General features: G+C 34.3%; 1 protein-coding gene and 1 pseudogene across 1 annotated transcript; both read left to right on the forward strand.

Annotated features, from left to right (window-relative positions):
* Window positions 1–259: 259 nt before the first annotated feature.
* LOC145202373 (uncharacterized) lies at window positions 260–7,517 on the forward strand. Its single transcript, XM_080075291.2, has 3 exons — window positions 260–466; window positions 935–1,159; window positions 2,939–7,517. Exons 1-3 carry the CDS (start codon window positions 409–411, stop codon window positions 7,171–7,173), a joined length of 4,518 nt encoding a protein of 1,505 aa, XP_079931417.2. The 5' UTR covers window positions 260–408; the 3' UTR covers window positions 7,174–7,517.
* A 2,135-nt stretch (window positions 7,518–9,652) lies between these two features.
* Window positions 9,653–10,694, forward strand: LOC149891241 (uncharacterized; annotated as a pseudogene).
* The last annotated feature ends 37 nt before the right edge of the window (window positions 10,695–10,731 follow it).

A 10,731-nucleotide genomic window follows, 5' to 3' on the forward strand; every position in this document is an offset into this window, starting at 1 on the left:
ATTATAACAAACTCTCAAGTTTTTATTTCCTTGATATGAATAATATTTCATTTCACAATATATTAAATGCTTTAATTTTACTTGTTTTAAAAAAAAAAAAAAATTTATAAAAATTACCCTAACTTATTTTTTGGTTGTAAAAGTTAGCAATGTTATGTTTATGCGGAAGTGCGATTGTTTGACAACCGAAAGTATGTTTGCCTACAAGAGTGCATTTCACATGGCCGCCTTGCCTATTCATCCAAGAACTTATAAAAAATATTGCTGTTTCATTTCAAGGTGAACTCACAGCGTGCACCATCTTATAAAAAGTTAATGAACTAATGAAAAGCTCAGGTAGTTTTGAGAACCAAATTCTACATCTATCAACTTTCAACAACAATTATCAATTATATATAGATTAGAACAATGATAATTCACCTTTTCAATGTAAAATATATTTTTGTTTTGCAACTTTTATGTCATGGTAAGTTTGCGTTAAATTTTATTTAAATTTATCTTAAACTTTATTTCGAAATTCAGATGATGTTTTTTTAGTTTTACTGCCAACCCTATCGTAGATTTATTTCTTTTAACATTTCAATGATCAAGGTTGAATATAAAAAATCAAGCATTATAAAAGCGCTTTTTATGTTTAATTTCAAATTAATCTTGCATCTCTGTTCTTTTTAAATTGCCACATTAGAAAAATACTTCTTCCTAATTGGAAAAATTGTGTTTCATTTTTTAAACTAAATAAACGCCAAAAATTAGTATAACTTATGTTTTCCGTTTTTTTTGCAGATGGTAAAATCTCGCGAAATGTGCTGATTGAACCACCTGTGTAGTAATTACGTCGGATAAGAAAACAACTGTTTAATAAAGCTCGTCTTATTCGACGGAATTACACAGGGAACTTTTGTGTCAATCACTACTGTGTAGTATTCCTTTTTAGAGAGTTTTTCGATTTACACAAGTGACATACAACTCGTAAGGAATCGCCGTCAACTGTTCCAGCAAGACTTAACCGATTGTCAATCGAGGAGGCTCTATAATCCAACACATACTAAACCTGCTTGTAATGAAGATGGAAGTTATCGATCTTTTCAATGTGAGTTTGAATCATTACCACATAAAAGAGAATGTTGGTGTGTATATCCGAACGGACAAATGATAAAAGGTTTGCTTGTTTTTAAATTTAAGAAACAAAGAAATAGTGAAAAATATTTAAAAAGCAAAAATTAGGTTAAAAGGTTAAAACTTTTAAGAAGACAAAAAATTGTTTTTCTTAATAAATACAAAATTTAACATTAAACTTGAATTAAATACTGCTTATTTTATATAGTATTTAATATAATATAAAACACATTAATAAGAAAGTACCTAATGAATTTGCGGTGAAATCACGTATTTTAAAATTAAAAAACTATTCAAATATTTAAAATATTTTCTAAAAATATTCTAATTCTGTATGCTTTAAGAAAATCTTTATGTGTGATCAGTCTTTAAATTTTATCGATGGTCTGTGAAATTGTAATTTGAGTTTTTGCTGTTTATAAATATAATCAAATAATCAAAGAAATTTTCAAAAAAAAACAAAATATATTTTTTGAGCATAACTTATGTAAATTTTAAAACACGTCTGGGTTTGGAAAATCACGCTACTAATAAAAAAAAAAAAAAAAAAAAAAAAATTAGAATTTTCAACGCATCCCAATCTTAGAGAAAAGCTTATTTCAACGTGTGAAAGTTTATTTTCAACAGGTGAAAGATTATAGTTGTGAGAGATTGTAAATAGTTGTGAGAGAGCATTAAAGTTATTTAAAAAAAGTGGCAATAAAATCAATTGGCAGGTTTTCTCCACCAAAAGAACTATATATTTTGATAATACTAACTTTATAAATGTAATAAACTAAAATGTAAACAAATTTGAAATATAGAAATTTAAAATAAATAAAATTTAAGATAAAATTTAAATATAGATAAATTTGAGAACAAATATGCAACGTTTACAGAATACAAATTTATAAAACCGGTTAAATTTGTTCTAAGAGGATTTCGTTTGTTTGAAACCTTTTTTTTTTTTTTTTTATGAAAAAAAAAAAAGATTTAAGTCAGGAGTTAATGCTCTCAAATGTAACTAACTTAATAAATAATAATATATTAGAGTTTTACAAAAATATTAAAATTAAGTTCTTTTTACAGAAACCAAGTTACATAAAACGTTATATAAATCAAATTTATTGTGTAGAATTTTCATTTACATAAATCTTTTATATAGATCAAAATTCTACACGTAAAACAAAAATTTCTTTTAAACTTTTACTTTATATTTAGAGGAGAATCGGGACACTCCTTGATGCAGCAACTCATTTTTTCAACCTATCAAAATTTTGAAAACCACTTTCTACAGCCCTTGGATTCTTTGACTGATTGAAGCCAATTTACAATTCTTGCAATAAATGAGCTGGTGCATGCGGCGTCTCAATTCTTTCCTGTCCCAGTTTTCCTTACCCTCCCCTGCTGTCAATAAAAACTCTAAATATTTTTAACACCAAGATAAAAATTGTAATACAGCTTAAGTAATAAAATCAATTGATTTTTCAGCTGATAGTATGTTTTAGTTTATCCATTAAAATGCAAAGGTACAAGATCTCACAAAATTTATTGTATGGATTAAAGCTTTTCTTCAGCCCAAACGGATACACAAAAAAAATTTATAATTATAATTGCGTAACATAATTTCCCATGCTCATTATCGTTTGATTGATATCAAAAGTTTATTATATAAGTACTGGTTTAAAAAAAAAGTTACCATGAATTCAATTTTAGATAGTTTAGAAAAAAAAAGCTTTCTTTTTTTAATATAACTTTGTTACATATCAAACTTCGATCGAAGATTTTGTTTCTTGATTAATTATTTATTTGTTGTCATTTTTAACTTAATCTTCTTTTTAAGGATCAATAAAAATATTTGAAGATGCAAATGGTTCAGATGTACGTGAAAAAGAGTGCAAAGATAAACTAGACAACTTGATAAGGCAAAACAAACCATTTCCACCAGATCCAAGTCCAATATCGTTTGAACCAGATCCAAGATTGGGAATTAAAACGGAACAACAGCACTCTTTAACAGTTGACCCATTTATTTACAATATGCTAGTAGCAAGCTGGGATCCTATAATGGGACAACCACCATGTCCATTTTCTTGTCCTTCCCCATGCCAATATCCTTGTGTAAATCAGCAGCAGCAAATTCAAACAACTCAAATTTGCCCCCAAAACTGTGCTCCTAACTGCCCTATTGATTGTACGCCACAAGCGTTATCAAACCTCTGCCCAGAAGTTTGCACTCCAAACAATTGTCCTCCTGGATGTCCACAAACATCAACGACATTTCAAAGTGCACCACGTCCAATGTGTCCGCAACCTTGTTTTCAAAATAGTTGTCCAATGGAATGTCAGTTACAGATGATGTTACCAACAGCAAAACTGTTATGTCCTCAACCTTGTCATGGGCAAAGTTGTCCTGTTGGTTGCCCTATTACATCAGTTTCATTTCCAATATCATGTCCGCGCCCATGCCCTTTTCAAAGTTGCCCAATAGGATGCCCTCAAACAACAACAAGCCAATCAGTTCAATCCATCTCTTCCTCAAATCCCTGTCCAAATCCATGTCTTTATCCATGTCCATCAGGATGTACTCCTTATTTTGGTCCATCCATGAAATCTCTAAACTGTCCAAATCCATGTTTTCAGCAATCGTGCCCATCTGGCTGTACAATAACACAACAGCTTTTATGTCCTCAACCATGTCAGATACCAAACTGTCCACAGGGTTGTCCAATAACAACAGCTCGGAATCCAACAATATGTCCACAACCATGTCAAGGACAACAATGTCCTCAAGGGTGTCCTATTACTTTAAATGTGGGCTCAATAACAAGAATGTGTCCACAACCTTGTCAACAACCAAATTGTCCAGAAGGGTGTCCATTTACAACATCTTCTTCTCCAAGTATGTGTCCATATCCATGTCCTCAACAAGGATGTCCATTAGGATGTACTTCGCAAATTCAGAGCCCTCAGATGCCGAATGCTCAATGCCCACAACCATGTTTGCCTCCAAGCTGTCCATTAGGATGTCTTCTTTCATCTGGACCAGTATCAAGGTTTTCCTACTCGCAAAATGGCTGTCCCAAACCATGTTTACCAAGTACTTGTCCTCCTAGTTGTTTAAACACACAAAGCCAACAATATTGTCCTCAGCCGTGCGTACCACCATCATGTCCGTCGTACTGTCCACAAACACTTGCAAGTACACCAGCAATGTGCCCAGTTCCTTGTCAAGGAGTTGCTTGTCCTTCAGGGTGTCAACAGTCAATAACTCAACAACAACAACAGCAACAACCGTTAATGTGCCCTCAACCATGCACATTACCTCTATGTCCTAAGAACTGTCCAGTAACCAGCAACGTTTTTCCTTCAATGTGTCCTCAACCATGTAAACCACCAGGCTGCCCTCAAGGTTGTCAACAGGCTCCAAGAAGAATGTACTTTTCTCCTCAATCAATGCTTGGAGACATAATGCAACAATCTGGCTGTCCACAACCATGTGTACTACCATCTTGTCCTGTTGGATGTTTAATATCTGAAGGGACTGTTAATGTAATACAACAACAGCCGCAAAATCAGTTTTGTCCTCAGCCTTGCACACCACCATCTTGCCCTTTCTATTGTCCACAAACATTGGCAAGTACACCTTCTAAGTGTCCAAACCCTTGTCAAGGAGTAACTTGTCCTACTGGCTGTCAACAATCGATAATTCAACCACAGCAAACATTAATGTGCCCACAACCATGTAATCCCCCTCTCTGTCCAAGTAACTGTCCAATAACTAACAATTTAATGCCATCAATGTGCCCACAACCATGTGAAGCACCAAGCTGTCCTCAAGGTTGTCAACAGTCTCCAAGGAGAATGTATTTTTCCCCACAAGTAATGCTTGGAGAGATAATGAAACAACTTGATTGCCCACAACCATGTCTTTCACCATCTTGCCCGATAGGATGTTTAATTTCAGAAGGAACTATCAACATAGTACAACAGCCACTGCTACAATATTGTCCTCAGCCTTGCACACCACCGTCGTGCCCATTGTATTGTCCGCAAACAATGGCAAACTCACCATCTCTATGTCCTAACCCTTGTCAAGGAGTTGCTTGCCCTCCTGGATGTCAACAGTCAAGAACTTCCCAACAACAGCAGCAGCAAGCAATTTGCCCTCAACCATGTACACCGCCTCAGTGTCCAAGCAATTGCCCAATAACTAACAATATTTTGCCCTCAATGTGTCCCCAACCTTGTCAACCACCAACCTGTCCTCAAGGCTGTCAACAGTCTCCAAGGAGAATGTATTTCTCTCCACAAGTAATGCTTGGTGACATAATGCAACAATCTGGATGTCCACAACCATGCCTTCCATTATCTTGCCCTATAGGATGCTCAATTTCTGAAGGAACTGTTAATATAATACCGCAACAACAGCAACCACAATTTTGCCCCCAACCTTGTACACCACCCAGTTGTCCAACATACTGTCCTCAAACATTGGCAAGTCAACCAACCATATGCCCTAATCCATGTCAAGGATCCAACTGTCCTGTAGGATGCCAACAGTCCATGGTCCAACAACAACAACAGCAGCAGCAATTAATGTGCCCTCAGCCATGTATTCAACCACAATGTCCAAGTAACTGTCCAGTAACTAGTAATTCATTGCCCTCATTGTGCCCTCAACCATGCCTACCATCAAACTGCCCACAAGGTTGTCAACAATCTCCAAGGAGAATGTACTTTTCCCCACAAGTTATGCTTGGGGAAATTATGCAACAGTCTGGATGTCCTCAGCCATGCCTTCCACCGTCTTGTCCAATAGGATGCTCAGTTTCCGAAGGGATTATTAACATAATACAACAACAATCTCAATATTGCCCTCAGCCTTGTGTACCACCCGCATGTCCATCATATTGCCCACAAACGTTAGCCAGTGTACCTACCATGTGTCCTAATCCATGTCAAGGAATAAACTGTCCTATAGGATGCCAACAATCTATAATTCAACAACAACCACTACAATGTCCTCAGCCATGTTCCCCACCAACATGTCCAAGCAGCTGCCCATTGACAAGCAATACTTTACCCTCATTATGCCCACTACCATGCCAACCCCCAAACTGTCCTTTAGGATGTCAGCAATCTCCAAGAAAAATCAACTTTTCTACTCAATCAATGGCTGGAAACACAATACAACAATCTGGATGTCCGCAACCGTGTCTTCCTCCATCGTGTCCATTGGGATGCTCAGTTTCTGAAGGAAATTTAAATGTAATTCCGCAACAAAGTCCATTTTGTCCTCAACCGTGTATGCCGCCGTCCTGTCCATCATACTGCCCTCAAACAATGGGAAGTATGCCATCAATTTGTCCTAATCCTTGTTTAGGAGGAAATTGTCCAATTGGATGTCAGCTATCAAACTTTCAACAAATCCAAATGTGCCCTCAACCTTGCCAGCCACCATCTTGTCCCGCCCAATGTCCTCAAACAATGAACTCATATCCTTCATTATGTCCCTTCCCGTGTCAGGGTTTAACTTGTCCTTACGGATGCAGTTCACCTCAATTGGATCTTCCTTCAATCATTCGTCAGGCACTACAAGTAATACAACCAAGAATCACAGATTTTATTAGTAAATTGTGCCCTCAATCTTGCCCAGCTTCCATATGTCCGCCAGGTTGTCCTCAAACGCAAGACTTTTTTTCTCAAAGTATATGCCCTCAACCGTGTGTTCCTCCTTCTTGTCCAATAAATTGCCCAGTAACTAACAATGTAGCACCCTCCATGTGTCCTCTACCTTGTCAACCACCTTCATGTCCAATAGGTTGTCAGCAGCAGCAACTGCCACTACAAGACTGTCCTATACAGTGCCCTTCAAAAGAGATTTGTCCTAATGGTTGCCCGACGCACAATACATGTAGCTGTAAGATAAGTGACGAAGATTGCGATTGTCAAGATTCGGAAAAAAACACTAAAAGTAAAGTTGATCAAAATACCGAATTAAGTAATGATGATGAAAATGCAAATGCAAAAAATGCAATTGACGATTCAAGTGAAAATGAAAGCGAGAAAGAATAACTGTGTGAAAAATTATATAAAGAGATTTTACTAATTTAAATGTATATAAGAATGATGCGTAAATCTTTGTAATGAAATACCCTAACTTACATAATTTTTTTTTTTTACTGATTGTAACTTTAAAATTTTTGATTATATTTATTGCTTTGTTTAGCAAGGTTTTTTTGTATAGTAATTATTTATTATGCTTGTTATTTGTATACAATGTTTGTTGTGCAAGATTTACTTTAAGAGAAAAAATGATAAAATAGAATATTTTGAAAAAAAAAATGTAAATGGATAAGTTTTCTCAGAGTGATATTTTGTATTTTGATGTGTATCAAATAGATTTATTATTTGTTTGGTTTGTGTTTCAATTTTTCATGAAAGAAAAGCATGAGGTGCAAATTAAAAGTAAAAAGATTTCAGAATGTTAATAAAACCTATAAATAACGTTAGTTATTATGAATTAATAGAGAAACAACGAAAATCACAAATAATACCTTACGCGTGTTAAAATTTGGCATTTTTCCAAGAAAAAACTTTGGAACCAATTGATTTGACGGATAACAGATAAAAATCTCATTAAATAAACCAATAAGGTTTAATTAACATCAACTCAATTTCTTTTACTTATGATTACTGCTTCTATCAGAAATTGGAGCTTTGAGCAGGTCTGTAGTAAACTCTAGATAATCGGTCTCGAGTCTCGATTTCTCGTCTGGTATCGGTGCGATACCATACAGTATCGGTATCAAAATCACGCGATACTGGTATCGAAAGTATCGTTTATGTTGGTATCGTTTGGTCTTGGTGCGATACCTTACGGTATCGACATCGATGCTAGTATCAAAAATTATCGGTTATGTTGGTATTGTTTGGTACCGATAGTATCATTTGGTATTGCAACTCTGGTCATCATGAGAACTTCCATGTTATTTTTATAAACGATTTGTAATTTGAAATAGTAAATTCGTGTAATTAATGAGATATATATATGGCTCATTTATTATGAAAAAAAATTCTCTAAGCTGATTGTATGATGTAATGTTTATCATTTAATTTCTCATTTGGTATCTTTGTTTTAATTTAAGTAATTGTGTGGTACCACTTCTGTATTTTAATTTCTCGGCTCTTATCCTTATTACAATTTTTTCTACCGTGATTAAAAGGAATGAAAAGATTTTTTCAACATTTATTTCTATATTAAATTTTTACAAATTATTAAATTATGTTAAACAGTGTGTAAGGGTGGACAAAAAGATAAGGGAGGGGGGGTGTTTGGGGTAACTACCCCCTTCCCCTACCTAAGAAACGTCAAACTTCAAAAAATTATTGATAAAATTAAAAAAAAATAAGAAAAAATAAAAAAAATCTATATAACCATTCAATATATTTAACATTACTAACTATCTTATTACCTTTCTAAAATCATTCTAAATATTAAATGAAACAGTTGTTTTATTTTGAAAGAACGCAAACCTTATTTTTTATATTTTTTTTGGTCCGACTACCCCCCTAGAACAATGACCTGGACCAACCCCTGCAATGTGTAATTTTCCATGTCTTTATTCCAACTCTATCAAATTTTTATTCCATTCAAGTGAAAATTTTCTGTGCGGATATAATCTCCAAGGGAATAGTTATGCAATCATTAAAGAGTGTTTTTCATATAATTCTCCAAAGAAAATTGCTTGTGATGCAATGGTTAATGATTATTCTAAACGAGGATTAGAAATGATTGTTCAAAGGGAATTAGTTTTGAAACTATTATTAATTAGAGTTTTTCATGTAATTCTCCAAAGGGAATTGCTTTTGATGCAATCGTTAATGATTATTCTAAACGTTTATTAGAAATGATTGTTCAAAGGGAATTGATTTCGTAATAGTCACTACAGTTATTTTAATTCAATTAATTTAGTGATATCACATTCATATTTTAATTTCTCTTCTGGTGTCGTTACTTTAATTAAATCTCTCCTGGTATCGTAATTCTCGCTTTGTTCTGTGTTCAACATTCAACAACTAAACTTTAGTTTTAAACAATTAAACATAAGTATACTTTAGTTATTAAAGAAAACTAATTTTCACTCGTTATGCCTTTTACAACATCTTTAACCTAGGATTATTTCAAGAAAAATAAAGGTAAGCACTACTTATTAAGTATTTTTTATACTTTATCTCAAAAAGTAATTGCCGGCAATGTCGGGAAATAATTCTAAAATTAATTACCGGTCGAATGATTGTTACATATAATAACTTAACTAAAGAAGAAGGTTTTGTCACATGCAGTGATCACAAACTCAACACTGCACTTCAAAGAACAGTTGAGGGTACCCCGGAACTGAAAGATGTTTTTCTTAAAGCCAGCTCACTTACTACCAGGCTTCATAAATCGACAGCCTTCAGTGCTTTGTTGAAAGATGCTTGTTCTAGGTTAGATGTGAGTTATCTCAAAATACCCTCCACAGTAACCACGAGATGGAACAGCCATTACGATATGCTGCACGTCATGCTTCGACTGAAGGTTCTACTCATATACTTACGCGATACAAAAGGTGATGATTGGAAGAAAACTGTACCTACAGATGAGCAGTTCCTACTCTTTGAAGCTATTGTTCCAGTGCTTAAATCTGTTAAAGAATAACAGTTTTTTTTATCTTCTGACACAGAGATCCGAATTGACATGTCACTGTGGAAAGTAACAGCACTCATCAACTTCATCAAGAAAGAAAAAAAAAATTATGTTACTCATGGAAACAAGAAATTAGTAAAAAAATTCTTGGAGGACTTATTATCAGAATTAAATAAGAGATTCCCAGACAAAGGCCGTAAATTACCCGCATTTGCACTAGGACATTACCTTCATTCATTTTTTCGTGGACATCTTCTTGATGTTGACGATGAAAATATTCAAAAACTGGTTGAAAACCATCCCACCACCAAAGAATACTTTGAGAATTCTTCATTGTCTGTCTCAAGCTCTAGTAATAACAATGGTAGTAACGATTCCGTTGCTGATAATGCACAAGGTTGAGAGGAAAATGAGTACAATATTATTTTAGCAAAGTATTAGGAAGATACTAATTCACATCATATACACGAAAACCCTCCTATTAAACTTGAAATGGAAAAATACCAAAAAACAATAAAATCCAAAAATGCAGGAAAATCTGACACCTTAGCATGGTGGAAGCAGCATTCAGCGGAACTTCCTATCCTTTCGGGTGTTGCAAGATCTTGGTTGGCAACTCCACCAACCTCTGCATCATCTAAAAGAGCATTTTCTGCTTCTGGCCTTGTCATCACTGATCGTAGATACAATCTCGATAGTGACAAGGCAGATAAGCTGTATTTATAACGCAGAATTATTCCCTCTTGAAAATTACATTAAAAAATGACCCATCGAACAAGAAAATGAAAGTGATATAGGACATAAATCAGACTTATCCTTGCCAATATTAATAGAAGAAAATACCAACGAAAGTACGGCAAAAGAAAAAAAACGAATGGACGATAGCCAAAGTATTGTAGATTATTAAAAAACAATAACTAAATCTCTAAAAAGCAATTGTACTT

This window comes from Hydra viridissima, unplaced genomic scaffold, assembly GCF_058129835.1.
Source record: "Hydra viridissima isolate aposymbiotic clone 2 unplaced genomic scaffold, HvirCarnegie_v1 scaffold_3, whole genome shotgun sequence".
In the NCBI taxonomy this organism is placed as follows: Eukaryota; Metazoa; Cnidaria; class Hydrozoa; order Anthoathecata; family Hydridae; genus Hydra; species Hydra viridissima.